The sequence below is a fragment of the Sceloporus occidentalis genome, unplaced genomic scaffold, assembly GCF_023333645.1.
Source record: "Sceloporus occidentalis isolate IW3139 unplaced genomic scaffold, rSceOcc1.0.p SCAF_26, whole genome shotgun sequence".
NCBI classification, from domain to species: domain Eukaryota; kingdom Metazoa; phylum Chordata; class Lepidosauria; order Squamata; family Phrynosomatidae; genus Sceloporus; species Sceloporus occidentalis.
Genome location: NW_028317006.1, coordinates 7315375 through 7335220, shown reverse-complemented (window position 1 = coordinate 7335220; position 19846 = coordinate 7315375). Strand labels below are relative to the sequence as shown.

The following is a 19846-nucleotide window of genomic DNA, read 5'->3' as shown; positions in this document are numbered from 1 at the left end:
GAATAATATGAAAACACCAACTTATTTCTTCAGTGCTTTAGTATGTTACTGTACACAACAATTCTGGGAAAAAAATTATTGGAACTTTCCCTTTAATTATTGTGGATAAGGATGGTGAGAAAAACAGAAGCCAAAGTGCATTTTATTGTATTTTCATTTCATATACACATTGCACCATACATAAATAATGACATTGTAAAAATGACTCCATATTTACAGGTAATATATATATATATATATATATATATATATATATATATATATTTTTCATATAATATATAAACATTTTATATTAAAATCTAGGGCATTAGGTACTTGAGAGTTCTTTTTGCATGATGGGTTTTCACACATACGGTTGATTTTTGGGCTGTCGACCAGCTGTTGTCTAGGGAGAGAACTGTAGGGGTCTGCAAAACATTGCAAAGCAGCATTTGGAAGAAAAAAGAAAAAAAGAAAGCAAGGCACACAAGGTCCCTGCAGCACAGAAAGGGTCAATCAATATGGCACCTGGAAGGTTTCTGCAATATGGCATGAGAGGACATAGATTGTGAGCATAACTGCACGCAGTTAACTAGATCTGTGGAACCCTGTGCAGTACTAGATATTCCATGTATTCCATCATGCCTCCAGTACACGTTAATGTCATGGCAGCCATTGTGCAGAAGGAAAGGAAATGGGGGAAAAAAATGAAATGGTGATGGCTCCCTATTTAAGTGTCTTCCTTTTAATGATGTGAACCAATGCAGGAAACCACATTTTTTCACAAGGAGGCACCATCAATTTGAACTGTGCAGAACGGTGTATAACATAATATTGTATGCCTCTGTACCAGGGAGGAGGTTAACCGGTGGACTTTACACACTCTCATTTGTTTGGAGTGGTATAAATCCTTCCCCGTGTACAGACCAACAGGGTGAACGCAAAGTCTCTTCACTATCGTCCCAGTAGAACCTCAAGCCAGCAAGGGCAAGAGGTGATCATCTGGCGGGAGTAGCAAGGACCCCAGCCCTTGGCAAAACTAATGCGTATGCTATCTGGGTCATAAGGTCCATCTGCATGCTCCGGAGGAGCGGGGAGATGTCGCAAGATGCAGGATTTCTTAAAGTCAAACACTTTCAGGGAGTAGCCAGGCATCACCTTGCGCACCACTAGAGGGCGGCATGCCGGAGCATCAAGTGTGGGTGAGTTCACAAAGACTGGGTGCTCACTGCGGTTGTAAGCCCAAACACCATCCGCTTCGCGGCTCAGTACGATACCCAGCCCAATCTTTCCCCGTGTCCGTGCTGCAGCTTCGCTCCTGTTTTCCAGGCTCAGCTGGCCGAGACAGAAGCCATTTCCCTGAGGTAGATCATAGAAGATGCTGACTGAAGGCTGAGACACAGCATATAGTCGGCCGACGCGTGTACGGTGTTCCCAGTATGCCACACTGCACCAGCGGCCCTGCTTACTTGTGTTCGGAGACAGGCTGGTATCTGCGGAGGCACAAAAAATAAGGAATGTTACTTCTTCTGACATGGTAGAAAATTGTATAAACATTGGCGAGTTATAGCATAGACCGTGTTTTTGTTTTCAGAACAAATGTTAACTAATTCATGTATCTGGAGGGGGGGGGGGTATGAGATAAGAAAAAAGCCAGAAAAGCCAGCAGAAGGACAATCAGAGCCAGATTAAGGTCTCCGTAACATGCCAGATTCCATACCCTGTCCAGGGCCCCTCACACAGGAAGCTGCCTCATTCTGCAGCCATGGAGAGGAAAGTAGGGCAAGGGGAAGGGTCACCGCAGAGGATACACTCACAGTGCCTACGTATACAGGGCTGGTGAGAAAGATACCCCAATAGGCAGTGAATACCCTCCAAAAGTTAGGTGCCCTGGGAAAAATCTCTTAATATTAACCAGTATAGTGCTGGAGTGTAAGAGAGCCTTAATAGGACTAAGCATCTCCACACCAATTAACATTCACGCTGATCAGACACAAAAATTCTACAACCCCCTTTGAACACAATGCGATCCCATGTCATCCCTTCTTTGAACATTAGTGAGTCGGGGAGTGTCCCCGCTCATGAGAGAGCTGTGTGCTTTCGGCTCCACACTTGATCCTTCCTGCTGCTTGGACTGGAAATTCTGTTCCAGAGTCTTGGAGAGGACATCAAAGGCCCCCGTGTCTGACAGAGGAAGGAGACTGCTCCTGCAGAGAGCGCACATCCTAAATCTTCCCAGTTTACTGGCAACTTCTAAGAGGAAAGGGAGCAGAGTAACCCTTTTCATTCCTTACATCTTATATAACGGCAGACTGGCCAGGGAGATCCGTGACTAAGCATACTGCGCAGCCCGATACCAACACCTAAATACACATTTTTATTTTAAAGGATGTTTAGGTTTTTATGCTATAAAGTGATTTAGCTTTTCTCCTATGAAACAAGTTTATTCCAATTAAAATGGGATATTTCCTATTTAGAATCTTGCTGTACATGTTTAACTTCATTTAATGTAAGGATAAGGGCATGGAGATACATTAAAATGGATTTATCTTCCATATGCATGAAAGGACCACATATTTAGCTAGATTTCAAGGCGAGTAAAAGGGAGTACAAACACCCCTGGCAAGTTCCTATAGTAACTAGTACACCAAGTTGTAAATCCTCCAAACTTAACATACAGCTGCAAGAAAGCTTCATTCATGCATTTTTGCCCGATGTCTGTTAGCTTACATATGCACACATTAATAACCACCTTTGGGGGGGGGGGGGGGGGCGTTCGCAATCCTGTGGTCTGCTCTGTCCAGTGGTTTAGTTAAGAAACGGGATAAAAGCAGGATGTTTGTGCGAGGTTTCCCTACCCTCAAATAAACAGACCGCAGCAGCCCATTCTAAAATAATAAGGCGTATTAGGTCCCAAATCCAAGCCTTTGGGACAAAAAGTGATGTGGAGATGCAGTATACTTGGAAGAAGGCAGCTGAGAACAGAAATAAATGGGGTAGGGGATCACAGGCCAAGAACACTGATGTGCTTGTGGTATTGGACTGAATCAGTGCTAGATTTGGGAGTCCTGGTGGAGGTACAGGAAGGGACAGAGAAAGATACAAATCATGTACTAACTGAAAACAGAGCCAATTAAAAGAGAAAAGGAGAAAAGTTACTATTCTACAACTTGGCACCACGTGGACCTTCCCACCAGATCTGAATACTTCAACAGTAGCTGCTCCAAGTTTTCGGGAGGTAACTAGGACTCCTGGGTCTAAAGGCAAACCAGGGCCAGGGGTATTCCCAAAACACTTAAGCACAACAAGCATCCTGTTTCTCAGGACTTAAGAATTCCAACATAACAATGGAAAAGACAGAGGGCTTTTTCCTTAAAACATTACCACCCTCTCCAAGGAAGAGACCAACATTATATTAGGCTAAAACAAACACCACATCAGGCACACTGTACTCATCACAAGCCACTCTGTAGGCTGTAGAGTAGATAAAAGAGTTAACGAGCACAAAACACACTAACAAGCAAAACCCACCCAAATATATACAGCTAATGTTTGCTTTGACCCACTCACCCCCACCATGCACGCTTTTCATTCACAAACAGGAAAAACCACAAACATAACCCACGCACATCCTGCAACACCGTCCTCCCAACACAGTCTGAAGGACTGAAGACTAGTTACATCCTCATTCACCTTTAGCATATAAACATCTATGAACTCCTCTATCAGCTCTATTAAAGCAAGACAGCTCTGGCTCTTTAAAAGGGTACACTCTAGCCATCATATGCACTTAAAAGCGTATGATAAATTTCGTGTCCCTTTTGCAAATGCAAACTGCAGAATCCCCCATACTCTATTGCCTCTTCAGCAAACACTGGATGCCACAGACTCGCATGTACAGAAAGGGCTCCTGTTGATCCCCATGGGAGAGCTTTCCCGACGCTGCTTAATGCAGCCAATCAGTGGCAAGAATCACCGGAGCACAGAGGAGATTCTAACATCAGCATATCATACTTTAATGTGCATTCTTCTTTGTTTGTGCTGTTATTGCATCATGTTGTTCAGACAGCTATATATTAGCCATTTGTATATGTTCATTTATTTTGTTTTTTTGGCCTGAAAATTAGCTAGTCTGACAAGTTGCACATCTATAAATAGGGAACATGCAAAACAGGTGATGCAGTTTCCATTATGTGCCTACTTCAGCTGTGCAAAAAAAAAAAAAAACAACTTTCAGTTCCTAGTGACTCATTTGGACAAAAAAAATTAAAAAGGGGGGAGGGTAGAGAAAGTTAAAGGTGGTCCAGAGAGGATGAAGTACGTCTCCTATTGGGAACGATAAGGGGCACCAGCACAACAAACCAAGTAATTGGGCACATGCACTCAACTGATACAGTCACACAGTACAAAGATACAAATGGGAGCTAAGGACAGCTCATGCACTTTCAGGATGGCCGTGTTGGAAGGGACAATGCAGACGTACCCGAGACATCTCCAACAGGGATACATAGTGGGCCCGATACATCCATTTCAGTGTACGGATCAGAGAGATCTGTAATACAAACAGGAAAGGTGAGAGCTAGCAGAGGACTGGAAGATTTCAGCTGACCAACATAGTCTGCATAATCCATATGAATCAGTATGTCTAACTCAAGCAGCCATTAGCGCTCATAGTATAAACAAAATCAATATCTCTCTCTATATATATTATTATATATAATATTTGGTGGGTTTCTTTCCAATACAAGTAATTCCTATTCCTTTTGATACATTGTTTTGGTTCTTTTTTTTGTAAAAATATTTTGGTACTTTTAATGGCAAAATTAAGTTTTTTTGTGCACAAAATGGGAGTTTCATATGCATTTAAATGATCCCCCCCCCCCGACTAGCTCCTGTGCCGGCTCGCGTGAACCCCCCCCCCCCCCCCAAATGGATTCCCAGAAAGTGCTTTCATTGATTTCAATGGGATCACTTTCCTGCCAGGGACTGGCAGCTGTTGGGGCAGTATTGGGCAATAGACTGTCCCTTTGATGTTTAATACACACGGACGGCAAGGTTAATTTCTCATTGATTTGTGTTTAGAACTAACCATGCACAGCATTTACAATAAATACTCGTCAGTTTGTTTCCAGATCAGTAAACCTGGCCGAACAATAAGCTTACCAACAAATTAAGTCATCATATTTAATTGGATGCTATTCCAGGGCCAGATATCTTGTGACAATATAACTGGACTGGAATAGCGTAGCTTCCCTACTGTATAAGCCTCAATAATAGAAGGATTGCAATGTCACCGACTCTCCTTCCCCATAGAGCTGCTCTCCCTGCAGGGTCTACATGCCCTCCTCCTGTTACACCACCCCCTCCTCTTGTCTGTAGCATGTAAAATTTCAACTGTCCTGACCACAAAGCAGGCTGGGACACGGCGCTGCGAGGATAAGGTTACATGAAACCTTTAAATGCTTCATAGTTACCATACTTAATTACCCACATTAACATTCTTGAAGCTGTTTATTCTTGCAGGTTTCCTTCCTTCCTCCTCTCTGCTACTGAAGCACAAGCAACTTTGTTTTAACAAGTTGTCCACAATGTCCCTTCTCCTTTAAATAACACACAAAACCTTAGCCCTCAAATAATATAAATATACTAAACTGCGGCATAAAAACGTTAGCTTCCAGACAAGGGTTAATGATTTCACAGGAAGCTAAACTGACCCAGGCTACAGACTAAGACATCCCGCGTGACACCCAACATTCCAATAAGCCTCCTTAACTAGGGGCACAATATCTGTATGTGGCCCTCAGGAGGTCATCTGTGGCCCCAGCCAGCCTGACCAAGACACGGGATTGGTTAAACGACACCCACCTAACAAACCCTAACCATGAAGATTTTAAACCTATTCGCCTCATTCCATTTATCAGAGACTAATCAACCCTAGACTTGGTTCTCACTAAGCCTTCTACCTGCCCCTGCTGTGTACACAGACAGTGTTTGTACTCCTCTTACTGACCTCACATTCTGCCATCACAGGCCTCTAATGCCTTTTTATTTTGCTTTTGTTTGTCTAATGGAGACTGCAGAATTAGTTTAGGGAAGTAATGCGAATAATAATATTTACACAAGGAGACAATAAGAATTTAGTGGGATTAAGCTTGTCTAAGTAAGCTGATCATATTGATTAGAGAACACATAGGGCAGGAGATACCATCGAGGTCTAGGACAGACAGTGGTCAGAGACAGCACAGTGCCAACTCCCAGACCCGATCTTCTGTCCCTATAGACCACGCCACATAGTTGTCCAATAACCTCATAGATCACGCGGTTCCCTCTACGCCACATCTCACAAAAACAGATGCCAAGTTCTCAATTGGCCTAAAGCTACACAGTATCACACAATTACGTAGCCATGGAACGGCAACATCCATGCGAGATATGCACTTACCCACCAGCGGCTTCTGTTCGATTTTTGGAGAAAGCCGGGAGTATGGAGGTGGTGGCGATTCTGAAAAATAAAAAAAACATTACAAATGTTAGTAAAGGGGATCTGTTACCTTTAAAGCTTTTAGCTTAACCACGAAAGTCACCAAATCGGGACAGTAACTTAAAGAACAAGAGAGACAACTTGATGGGACAACCAACCATTGGCGATAAGATGGCAGCTCCGATGGTACACAACAAGGTGGCTTTCCAATACATTTCTATACTACTAATTTTTTTGCAAATATTTGTTGCTTTTTGACATATTTATTGCTTGTTGGATAGTAGTAGATCCCCTAGTTTGGGTTACCTTACAGAACTGTCAAATACCGTATACAGGAAAAAAAACGGCAGACATCTGAACTGTCTTAGTCTCATCAAATATGTGAATACAGAGGCACTAACATGACGACAATCCTTACAGGATAACCGACAGCTCTTGATGGTAGATTAGAACAATTCAGCCCATCTAGTTCGCCATCTCCCCCCTGATGTAGAGACACACACCATAACCAGTTCTTGGTCTTGTTTTAGATTCAGGATCTCTTTATGGCTATGCCATGCATGTTTAAAGCCCCTTACTGTTTTTACCCTCTACCACTTCTGTTGAGAGGCTGTTCCACTTATCTACCATCCCTACATTTTTATTTCAGAATATGTAACAGAACACCAGTGGTGATCATAATTTTTCTTAGTTTTCAATCGTAACACACAGACCGGCCTGTCCAAAGATATATTATAGGATTCTATCCCTGTAGTATTAGGTACCATGAACTAGAAGAATTTAAGGGGGGGAAAACTCAAGATACACAGAAAAGAATACAGGGAGCTGGTTGTAACAGAAGAATGTGGAATGAACCGCTTCCAACATGGGACAGAATGTTTCTCAATAATCCCGAAATTGTTATAGGGCGACCCCAGAAAAGAGGCTGAGAGTGTAAAGCAGAGTTACAAATTTAGGTTGCCAAAAAGTTACTACTTTATCAGAAAAAGGTTTTGTTCCATCACTCCATTGTACTTTATCGTTAAGAGAATAATAGGGTATATAGGGACAGGCAGAAAAATACTGACGAACACACAAAAACCCACAGAGCTGGGGGGGGGGGGGGAAGGTAGAAAAGGAGGATGGGGAGAGGACGGGGAGAGGGATAGACTTAGAAGGGAGGGTCTGGCCTCTCTCGGCTTGGTGCAGTGTGGGAGTTATGCCATTTTTGCGAGGACAGAGTCCCTGTAAGGGGGCAGAGAGGAGGAGGAGGCGACTGCAGCTTTAAGAAAGCAGCTGTAATTGGCGAGATCTCCAGATAAACAGTCATTCTGGCGCCAGCAAAAAAAGCACACTCTGTATTATCACCAGTCCTTCTCCTCAACAGCAGAGGGACCTCCTCAGGAAAGCGGGGCTGAGAGCGATCTGATTTCAAAGAGAAGCCCTGCCAGACCAAACAACAAACTAGACTCGGATTCTAGGACTTCACTCCACCCCATCAAAGGCTCTACCTCTCAAACCCATGAAAGGGGAAACAAAAAACATGCCTCGGCGCTGGCAACATAGGGCACAACTTGGAAGCCGGTGGGAGTGGAATCATGTGTTAGGGGTTCTTGTTTGTGAATAAAAGAATAAAGTATCATAGAATTATTTATAAACACACAGAAGAATGAGGAGCAGAAGAATGAGGAGAACAAGAAAGGATACATTAATGAGCTAAACCAATACAATGATTTTATTAGGAACAAAATAGAAGCATTTTATAATGTTGGGGGTTATGTATTAGCATAATTATAGGTGGTAAACTCCATAGAGCTATATGGTAGCCAAGTGGTGTGGTTGTTATAGCAACCAGTGGGATGTTTTCAGCTGTACTTTGCGCCGCATTTACAGCAAGCAGATTTGTCAGCGGTTACATTATTATTTACATTTATTTATATAGCGCCAGAATATTCCATAGCGCTGTTACACCAGACAGTAAAATAAAGATCACACACACTATTTACTAAGTTATAAACATCATATTCTGCAGTACACGTCAAAGCAAGCAGTACATGGCAACGATATGGAAACTAAAGGCAAGGAGGGCCCTTATTTGACTGTTATTTAATTAATGAGCTTTTCTAATTAAGAAAGCAAGTCGGTACGGCAACTGCAAGTCTCCTTATTCTACAGGACCGGGTTGTATTTCGTTTATTATGCACACTCTGGCTTCCAAAGGGTTGAAATCATCTGCACATAGCGGAGGACAGGGGGTTTATAGACGGGAATGGCACCCGGGCCACACTGTGCTTTTGAAGTCTACAAAGGCCAGGTAATGATGTAATTTAAAAACATCAGGTGCCTTAAGTCTGCAGTTGGAGGGTTTGAGGTTGCCCAGCAGACGCCTTCATTTCCATTTAGATATATGTGGAGAAAAGGTTCCTAAAGCCAAGATGCCCCTTGACATATTATACATGGATTAGCGATCACGTTTGACCACGTAGTGGGAGCACAGCTTGAACTGCTGGACAGACCTGCAAGTATGGGCAAATAAATGGCGTTAACCAGAAACCTTGTGGATTTTTAAAAGGACCAAAACCAAGCTAAAGCATTTAAACAGAATGCAGCCTACAAAGTTATCAGCCAGTCTGGGGGTGCTGGAAGCCCCCCCCACATGCCTCATGTAGTCTATGGGGTTCTTCAGAGAATATCAGCCATACCTCTGAAACCGTATATAATCTGCTTTCCTGTTTATTAACCATTTGAATGTATAGAAATAATGTAGTAACTAGTAGAGTGTGTGTCCCTCTAGACGTACAGGTATAGCATGAACATGGTTACATCATGGAGGGCACTGACGGTAATAATGACTCCTCACCTGTTATGGCATTGTGTGCCCCCCCCCCCCCACACACTTACTACCCTCACAATAAGGGAGCTGGCAACCCCCAGCTGGCTGATCCCCACACGCATCGCCGATCGCCTGCAATTCTACAAATGCGGATCTCAGGTCACAGAGCTCCCCTAGAAAGAAACACGGATTCTGCACACTCTGATTATCCGTAGCGCTGCAGACCTGCCCTCCTCCTGTGAAATCACTGGTTAAACCTCCCTGAATTAGCTTTTTAATCCTTGCATTAGGAGAATTTGCAGGGGGTGATGCCTTCTACCAGCCAAGCACTACAAATCATATTTCACATAAGTGTCATGCGGGAATGAACTTCAGTAATCGCAATGGAATTTTCTGTGAAATGTAAAAATATCCATTAACCCTTAAAGTGCTTCCCTGTGATTGCACTGGGATTTACTTTTACAATACAAATGTATTCAAGGGTGGAGACATTAAAACCTGAAGAAAAAGCAAGAAACGCAGAAGTAATAGTGAAGGTACTTCTGCAAATGTATAATCTAGTGGCTTAGAGGACGTTTTACTGAGAGAGTGGTGGCTAAATGGAACAGCCTCCCATCAGAAACGGCAGAGGTTAATACAGTGAGGGAATTTAAACAAGCATGGGACAGGCATAAAAGTGAATCTAAGAGGAGACCAAGGGCTGATTAAGGTCCAAGCATTTAAGATGAGGGAAAATGGGCAGGCTACATGGGTTGAATGGTTCTTATCTGCCGTCAAATTCGGTTTCTATCCAGAGACTATGTCTGGCACCATAGCTGCTCTTATCAGGGAGCACTGGGGAGTTGTATGCTAAGCAGTCACACAGCTGGTGCCATTAGGGAATGAAAGGTGAAAGTGCTTTGGGGGTAATCAGATTTCCGCACATTCCCTGCATAGCAATTTAACAAAGGCTACTAGACTAGACAAACAAAAACGCAGAGACAGACTACAAGACTTACTGGAGGGTCTCTTTAAAATGTCACTGAAAACGGTGATTTCATACAGTCTGCTCTGGAGTAGTACGGAGAAAAAGAAGCCAAAGAGACAGTGGAGTATACTTAGTTTTTGTTCCTCCCCAGTCACACTCCTATTTCACACCATGATGGAATGTAAATTTTAAAAAGAATAATGTAATATGCAAAATGCTTACTAATATCCAAAGCAAATGTACTGCGTATTAGGAACTGAAGACAGCGTATGTGACGGCAGTGTATTTATGGGGGGATTCCCAACAGATATATTTCTGACTTTTCTAAATTCCGTTGAAGTATAACATAATTATCGCATATATTTGGCCAGCTCTGGTAATCAGCATTTTCCCCCCAGCGTATGTGTAATAAGAAGAGCTATGTGTAACAGAAGGTGAGAGGTATATATCCCAGATCACTATTCATTAGAGCACTTTAAGAACAGTATGTGTCCCCTCATGCCTGGGGAGCGTCAGCTATAAAAGGTTAACACACAGATCCTGTTCTCTCCTGACAGGCCTGTGATGTTTCCCACTAAAGACCTGTTTCTATGTGCAATTATCCTAGTGGCCCCAGGCATGGAATACAGAGGCCAGCCACACGGAGATAAGGATTCTTGGAATGAAGTAACCCATTCATGCCTTGGGCACAGAGCAGCCTCTACAGTCTGCAAGATGAAAAGGGCCAGAACCGTAGAAAGCCAAACATACAGGATATGGCAGAAACAGAATTAAAGGCACAGCACATATAAGAATTATTTCACATGGAGATCCCTTCCTGACTCCGTCACACTGTCATCTTTCCAAGACCCCACCAAAGACCATCATAACCTCAGCATTATCAGATGCACCCCCCCCCCCAGTCTTCTTCTGCTCTGTGCACCAATTCTCACCAGTCACTCCACTTTTTCCTCAAGTACTGAAACCACTTAAAGAAATGTAGCGTTAAGATTACAAACCTTATAGATTTACGATACATTTATTTATATAGCGCCCGCATATTCTGTAGCGCTGTTACATAAAATAATTAAAAATCACACCCAAAAACAAACTGGTGCAAAAGGAGAAGAGGGCCCTGCTCTTGCGTCTGAACATTTAAGGACGATTATAGACTTCATTGTGTCGCTGGGTGGGATACGTCTCAAATATACATAATTACATAATAGCCGGTGTCATCACATCGTATTAATAATAAAGACGATGGCTACTCCTTGTATTTAAGTGGGTAATGTTACTAGTGCATCAGAAGACAGGGGAGCGTGATGTATTTGGGGAGCTCTATAATCTGGTTTGGTAGTTTGCTTTTCAGAGACGGGGCTGTGAATCGCCCTCTAGAACACAAGGGATAAAAGCTGTTGTCACAACTCAGACAGTTCTGCAGGGCCACAGGGACACTGTTTGCGTATGCAGACATCACAAATGATACTATCTAAAAGCTAGATTATTGCTGGAAGTGCACAAAGCCTACTTTGAAAAGAATGTAAACTCTTCTTATCTTCCCATTCACCAGCCCCCCACCTTCTCGCATACCTTATGCTTATCATAGTCATTGTCTACTATTTACAGTGAGCAGGCAGTGATCGCATATTGAAAAGTCTACACAATAGCAGAGAAGAGATTTCAGACAACCCTGTAACCTCCCGCAGAAAAAAAAAATAAAAAATGGATTATTCACTTTACTAATGTACTGCTTGTCACGGGTACCGGGCTACAAAAAAGTCTCAATTCTCTCAATATGTCTCATCCCATCTAGACTGCCTGTTTTCCTTAATGAGTCCTTGGTCTCTTGTTAGATTTAGGACGGCTTTATACTTGCATGTTGCAATTCCTTTACTGTGTTAACTTCTACCACTTCTCCGGGGAGGCTGCTCCACTTATATACCACCCTCTCCAGCAGTTACAGTTACAGAGATGTATATATCCACAGCTGTGCAGACTGGAAGAAGCTGTAACATTAAGCGTGCATCATGCCTGAAGTCAATGAACAGCGTGTTTATTAACCAACATTTACCCAATTTAATGAATGAATTAATGCTTCCATAGCCAGAAGGATCTGAAACAGACCCAGAAATGTAACTGAGCGAGGGCAAGAGGGGCAACTCCCCAGAGCCGGTGCAACACGAGAGTTACAATTCAGAGGGGAGGATATCCAAGAAGAGGTCTTTCGCACAAATCCTAAGAAAATCTCTGAAGAAACCTTGGGGTGGTCAGCTTTCCCTCTACGACGGCAGCCAATCCATGACATAATTGCATAACTTTCTCTGTATGTTCATTTCCCCTACAAAAGCTTTCGAGACTTACGAGCGACTGCAATATATATTGGCACACACTGTGCGGCTCTAGATTTCCTGGAACCTTTCCTTCTCCTTCGGGGAAAAAGGGCGCCTGAAAATCTTTACCGAGCCGCCTATGGACTTTGGTTGCCCAGAAAGGCGCCCGATACGTTGAGACACCATTCGCGTTTCAGCTCTGATGTGTTTTCTTATACTGGTGCCAGCTTGTAGAAACACAGATCATGGGGGTAGAGAACAGCTAACTGGCCCAGTCTGCTCTCTCCCACTAAGTCATCACCTTTAATCTCTGCATATGTTGCATTTTTAAAGTATTTTCCACAAACAAAATTATCCAAATCTCCTCTTTCATACATCTTTAAACTGTAGGTACATTTTTCATCTTTCAGTTTGTCTTAGTCTGTCAATTCTAGTCTTGTCATACACCCTGAATATACGTATTGTAAGAAGTGCTGCGTAACCTGTTGGCACTATATAAATAAAAGATAATCATTAATTTACTGAGAGGGTGGTAGATAAGTGGAACAGCCTCCCATCAGAAGCGGTAGAGGCCAATACACTAAAAGAGAATTTAAACATATACAGAGTAGGCAAAAGCCTATCCTGAATCCAAGACAAGATCAAAGACTAATTAACATCCAAGTCTTATATCTGAAAACAGGCAGAATAGATAGACCAAATGCTTAGGTTTCATTACAGCTGGTTGTATGGAGAACATAATCATATTTTCTGTACAATATCTCAACTGACCATTAACAGGATTCTATAGTACCAATCAATACCTCCCCGCGCTCTAATTGTGCCACCTATACATAGTCTACACCCTAGTGTATAGAGAGAATCTGGAATAGGCCAAACACCTCCCATCTATAGAGAAATAAAATACCAGCAACCTGTAAAGAAATCTTACAACGATTGGACCCACTGCCTAAAAAGCAGCCGGTGTGAACAGGATTCTACGATAATGCCCTTTAATAAAAACAGTAAAGTAAAATGGGGTAGAGTTAGTGTGAAAGATTAGCAGAATCATTGGCGGTATATTAAATATATTTAAATGCATAAATATATTAAATATTTAATCAATGTCCTGGGGCAGACAAATACAATAGGCTGAATTACTTTCAATCTTCTGTGGGGCGGATGTTAAGATTTAACATTTTTGGAATTAGGATTCGCTGCTGAAGTTTGTGGCATCATTTATTGAGGGGATGGGTTATGAGCCCCTGCAGCTTGGGGAATACTCCAGTTCAATGCACTATGCCAGGCATAGAATATATATTGTCTGGAGGTGCATACCTCAGACTTCATAAGTCCTACTTTAAAAGGAGGGTGGTAGATAAATGGAACAGCATCCCGGCAGAAGTGGTAGAGGCTAATACACTGGTGGAATGTAAACATGCAAGGCACTGGGATAAAATTATCCTATATCCAAGACCAAGGACTGATTGAGGAGGAAAGATGGCCCAAATGGTTCCGATCCGCCATCGAAGTCTATGAGTCAATATACTTTGCGATTGCCATTGGGTGGCACGTGGTGTGGCACAGCTTTCTGGCACTCGGAGGCAACTATGGATTTCCAATCCCCTGTTGAAAAAGATGCCTTGAGATGTTGGGGCTGTTTATACTACATTTGTTTTTATTATTATCTTTTATTCATATAACACATTTATTCAAGGGGAATGACAAGACTAGAAGTGACAGACTAAGACGAGCCGATACATTAGATAAAGCTGGCCCGGCTCACAAGCCTACAATTTATCAACAAAAAAGTTCTTCATTCTCCATAAAACAATGCGGAGGAGGTTTAAGAGGAAGCTTTATTTCAACATGAAACGCTACGCCTGAAATAAACTTTAAAGTTAGCATAAGATCAGTTACAACGCTTGGTCCCAACATTTCAGCTTCACATCCAGCTCATTCCAGCCGCTACATGCACAGCTCACCAATAAAACAATGACTCCTTCTGACCAAGACTGTTCAGCAGAAGGCATGAAATGAGTAAGTAGTAATTATAGGGGGTATTCGCTTTTATTCCGGCGCGGCTGCTCCTCGGATCCTAACACCGCCGTGTAGCAATAGCAGCAGATTACTCAAATTCCTAGCAGCGTTTTGAAGATTCTGGCAGGCTGGCTGTTATTGTGAGAGCCGAGGCTTGAATGCACAGCGGTGTTCCAACGATGTGCTGCGTGGACTCTAAACACTCAAGGCATGCCCTATTTCCACCGCGAAGGACCCCTCAGCATTGGTAGAGTTACTGCAATTGTAGCGGACCCGTTGTACAGCGCCGTGGAATTTGATGGTGATATAGATCAATATATAATAAAATATCACGACTTAACATCAAAAAAGGTCAAAGATGGCCAGCCTGAGAATTTCAGGGGCAAATATATAGTAAAAGCTACGACCATGCGTTATACATTCGGATTATGTATAGATCTGACCGGGACAAGGAATTTGGGGTGAAAATAGTAAAATCCGAGCATTATATTTCTACTACTGCTCAGAGGACCAGGCTTTACAATATTTATAGGCAAAGTGTGGTTTGTGGCCTTAAAGACAACTCAAGAGGCCCCTACCCTACCATTAAGGCGCAGGAGAACTCCTCTACCTCCCCTTCCAGCTTCTTCCACAGATCACACCTCCCCCTCCCCCTCCCATAGCATTCCTCTCCTCCTGCTCTTTAAATATTAATCCCTTCTCTCTAACTTACAAATTTAACCCTTGTGCTGATGGGGGGGATTTTGAGAAAAATAAAAAAGCCAGATATCAAACACTCGCTTTTCTGGGTTCGTTGGCCAGACGTTTACGCCTCGAGAAAGGTTACAATAAACAAACATGAACAATGTTACTGCAGAAGGCTCAACAGAACATAACATGGCCAGCTCTGACTCGAAACGGCTAGCGGTGTCTGGGTCCAGGCAAATGCTGAGGAGGAAACGGTTTCAAAGCCCGTCTCTCCAAAATCTGGAATATACAGTCTCAGCGAAATCCAGACCAGGAACATGTATGGAACTATCTGGCTGATAGAAGAAGTGGTTAAACTGGAATTGCGTCTTAGACAGCGTGGAAGCTTTAGAGAGGATGCGTATTTATTACATTCATTATATATATATATATATATATATATAAATAAATAATATGTTACTACGCGTTAACCCTCTGTGTGCCAGGCTGAACTTAATTAGCTACGCCATGTGCTTAAGCATCGATTCCTACCTCAAGTCACTTAAATGTGTAAATAACACAGTTTTCCCCAAATATGGGATTCCACGGAAAGCTGAAAAAGGAACGAATCCTAAAGATGTGTAGCCGATTCATTCATGGACAGAGGAGCCTTACATGTCCTGGGCTGCCCCGCCAGTGAACGGGGTAAAGTACTCAATCAACTCTGTTACTGATGTATTTGTGAATGAGGCAGCTCTCAGTTCCGTCTACTGAGGAAGCGGCACTCGCGACGGTCTGCAGCGAGCGCCACTATATGAGGTCACTTGAGACTAACAAAAACGCTGCTCAGAAGTCCTCACTTGGGGTTCAATGCTTCCCCAAACTCCATTCACTAGCTGCAGGCCCAGCTTGGACCCCTCTGCAGAGGACACTTTGTGGTTGGGGGCCTGGTGCAGAAGGAATATCCTACGCCAAGGAGTATTAGCCAGCCAGGACCCACAGATAAAAGGATATCTTGGCTACCTTGCCGAGGCTGGAGAGCATATAGGATAAAGAATAGCCTGTATACGTTATTTAGGGGACGTGCAGGTATTTAGAGCGGTATAATGTATAGGACGGCTTTGGCCCACACATCTCTGACATGCGTGTTCCTCACTCAGACTAATGCAACTGGGCATTGACCACCCGTTACTCAGTGCTGTTGCCAAGCACACTATCAAACTTGTGTAACACCCGACCACTGCCAATGACTTTACAACGCCAGATGCTGCCCCAGTGGCATTTATTACATAAATTATATGGGGGGGGGGGTATGATAATGCGAGATACATAGGAGAGGTTTACCCAAAATCCTTTAACAATTATAAAAGGAAAAGTGCACTTGGAAATGATGTTGGATGCGGCCAACTCATAAACTAATGTGCGTCTGAGAAAGAGATGGAAGTCACTTTATTGTGGTAAATAAGGAGGTTGTCCTGACAGGTATATACATGGAAGAGCCACCCAGCAGAAGTGGTAGAGGCTAATAAAGTGAGGGAATTTAAACATGCATGAGATAGGAATAAAACATAAAGCAGACCAAGGACTGAATAAGGTCTGAGTTTTTACATCAGAAAAAATGGGCAGACTAGAGGGTGGAATGGTTCTTATCTGCCCTTAAATTGTATGCTGGGAGTTATATATAAATGAGCTGTTCTGCTGCTTGGAGGTAAAAGAGGTGCAGTTACCATAGCAACCTGTGGAATTTTCCTGCTAATTGGTTCCCTTTTACCATCAAACAAACATAAACCACACACAATGAAGAAAACCCCATCATAAATAACAAAGGCTGTCTCCAGAAGAAAACGAAAATAAGTAAAACAAGCGTATATTTATAAAATGTACCAGAATGGACTCAGCTAAAGTCACCTGGCACGAGCCCCGACTCCTACCATGAGCAAGGGCAACCCCGCGGGCAACTATCACAGCTACTCATGTTATTTGCATTTGGAAGATGCATTAAATGCCAGAGCAATAATATATACACATATATATATATATATATATATATATATATATATATATATATATATATACATACATACAGACACACACACACACACACACATATAATACATACATTAGATTTCAGGCTGACCTACTCTAAAAGGAGACAGGCTTCCCCAAGTACTGTGTTCCCCACTCCATGCTCACTCACCCGGTCCGCACACCCGGCTGTAATGATACGGGTTGCAGCAGACGCTGTTGCTGTCGGACCCTCCGGCTCCTTGGCATCCGCTCAGCGCTTTCAGTTGTCCGGGGTGCTGCAAGTCCGGCCACCGGAAGAGTCTACAGAGCAGCAGGTGAGGAGGGGCGCCCAAGCGGGTCACCGGCACACAGCCGCCGGGCGCTGCCCCCCTGGACTCCACGGCCTCCAGCAGGGCGCACAGGGCTTGCTCCTTCAGACGCTTCAGAACAGCCGATGCAGCCGAGCGCAGCTCCGAGGACACTGCGGGCGGCTCGGACAGACCGCAGCAAGACACCCCTCCATCCCCGCCCGCTCGGCTCCGCCACAGGCGCCGAACCAGCCCGCTGCGTCTGGACCTGAACATGCGGCGCCCCCGGCGGTGCGCCCGGGCCACCAGAGCCTCAGTGCCCGGGGCGAGCTGCGGGGGCCGGCATGGGGTGGCACAGCCTGAGAGGGCTCTCCTTGCACAGGAGCGCAGCGTGGGGCCACTGTCGTAACACCGAGAGGGTGCCAGGGAGCGCAGTCCGCGAGGGATCCTCCGAGAGCAGTAGCCACCCGTGAATGGGCGGCCGGGTCACATCTCGGAGCCTCCGCCGGAGGTGAGGATGCAGGAAGCGCTGGTCCAGGCTGCGGCTCACGAGCTGTCACATAGACTGAGGCGGCAGCTGGCAACACACACCCGGCATCCTGGGGTAGCCCGGGGCTCACATCCCGCACGGGGATGCTCGGGTACTGTGCGTGGGCACACCGACCACCGGCTGCTATAGAAGTCCGTGCACACCGATCACCGGCTACTATCACAGTCCGTGCACACCGACCGCCGGCTACAATCACAGTCCGTGCACACCGACCGCCGGCTACAATCACAGTCCGTGCACACCGATCACAGTCCTTGCTCAGAGTTCATGGAATGTGAAGTTCGTATGCCCTATCCTGGTGCAGCTTCCTCGGCCCCTGTACCCAAAGGCTTTAGCCCGTGCTGCTGATATGATCCCCCAGATCTTGCAGCTTGCACCTCGCTCCAGCTGTAGAGAAGCCGTGATGTGTACGTGCTCACTGCTGCGATAAGTCCCGTTTCTTGCACCTCCTGCGGTTCTCCCGGTCACCGGTCGCAAACAGTATTCAGCTCCCTCTTCCCCCGACAAGCTGCAGCCTGACACCCGGCCTTTGCACGTTGATTCCCTGCGATTTGTGTTGTTTCAGCCCAGAGCTCCGTGCTCCCCGGCCTCTGCACACTGATCCCTGCTCTTTGTGCTCATGCTCTCACACACACATACTCAGGCCCAGCTGACGCCGCCCCATTGGTTGCCTCCAGTCACGTGGCAGTCTAGACACTTTGGCGGCTCCGCTGCACTCACTGTTGCGCAAACAAATCTCAAGTTTCTTAACTCTTAAAGGAGCCGCGCGCACAATGCTCTCCGCGCGCCGTCCTGCATCCGCACACCGCGAGTGCAGCATCCTCCGCTGCATCTATCACTAACCACAACTTCCTGTCCCACTAACCCATAGATATGTATTATGTTATTAACGAACTCCGGTGTGTTCTGCAGCACGGTTGGGTTGAAAGTCAAGTTGCCACAAGTGGAGGTCAAACGCTCACTACATGACCTTTGTTTAAAGAACCATGCAGTCTTTTCTTCTATTCTCCTCTTTCCTGCAACCGTTGTCCTGAAACAACCCTTCCAAAGGAATATTAATATAGAATCAGCTGGCACTCAATGACTACTTTTAAAGTGCCAGTATAATATCCCTGACAGCCCCACCAAAAGAATGCATATTAAAGTATTGTATGAGTAGTTTAATATAAATAGATTATTAACTTAAAGAGAAGCTGCAGATACAGAGCTGCCACTCCCATGCACCATGGTCTGATGATTCTCACCACTGATTGGCTGCTTGAAGCAGCCAATTAGTGGCAGGAAAGCCTTACCTTTGAAATCAATGGGAGCTCTTTCTACACATGCACATTATTATTATTTATTGTTTTATATAGCGCTATTAAATTCTGTAGTGCTGTACAATGGGTGGAGAGGACATAAGTAGTATGTAATATAACAAATTGACTAACAGATGAGGAGGGCCCTGCTCAAACGACTTTACAGTCTAGAGGGATTTAGGGTGTATTACACAATAGGTACAAGTGCCGTTGCTAGGGATAGACCAGCCACACTAGTAAAAGTATTGCAGGAGAGGGACTAGGAAAGGTGAGCTAAAGGGACTATGTGCTAAATGCACATGGGGTCATTAGATCCCCCATCCCCACCCAACTGGAGCTGACTGGTAGTAAGTATATCACATGGCAGGAGATCCGTTTAGCCTAACAGAGGGACTTCTGAACTATCTCCCCAAGGATTTAATGTGTCACGTTATGCATTATGCAGTCACC

General features: G+C 44.3%; 1 protein-coding gene across 1 annotated transcript; it reads right to left on the bottom strand.

The window, feature by feature from the left end:
* Positions 1-933: 933 nt before the first annotated feature.
* LOC149300089 (SMAD family member 6-like) lies at positions 934-17824 on the bottom strand. Its single transcript, XM_089485717.1, has 4 exons — positions 17431-17824; positions 6422-6481; positions 4463-4531; positions 934-1472 (listed from the first exon to the last, which is right to left on the bottom strand). The coding sequence occupies exons 1-4, from the start codon at positions 17822-17824 to the stop codon at positions 934-936; spliced, it is 1062 nt and encodes a 353-aa protein (XP_089341843.1).
* Between the last annotated feature and the right edge of the window lie 2022 nt (positions 17825-19846).

Coding starts and splice junctions, on each gene's coding strand:
- LOC149300089 (XM_089485717.1), bottom strand. CDS start 17,824: ATGTTCAGGTCCAGACGCAGCGGGCTGGTTCGGCGCCTGTGGCGGAGC. Junction 6,482..17,430: donor CAGCCGGGTGTGCGGACCGG/GTGAGTGAGCAT, acceptor TTTATTTTTCAG/AATCGCCACCACCTCCATAC. Junction 4,532..6,421: donor CGAACAGAAGCCGCTGGTGG/GTAAGTGCATAT, acceptor TTTGTATTACAG/ATCTCTCTGATCCGTACACT.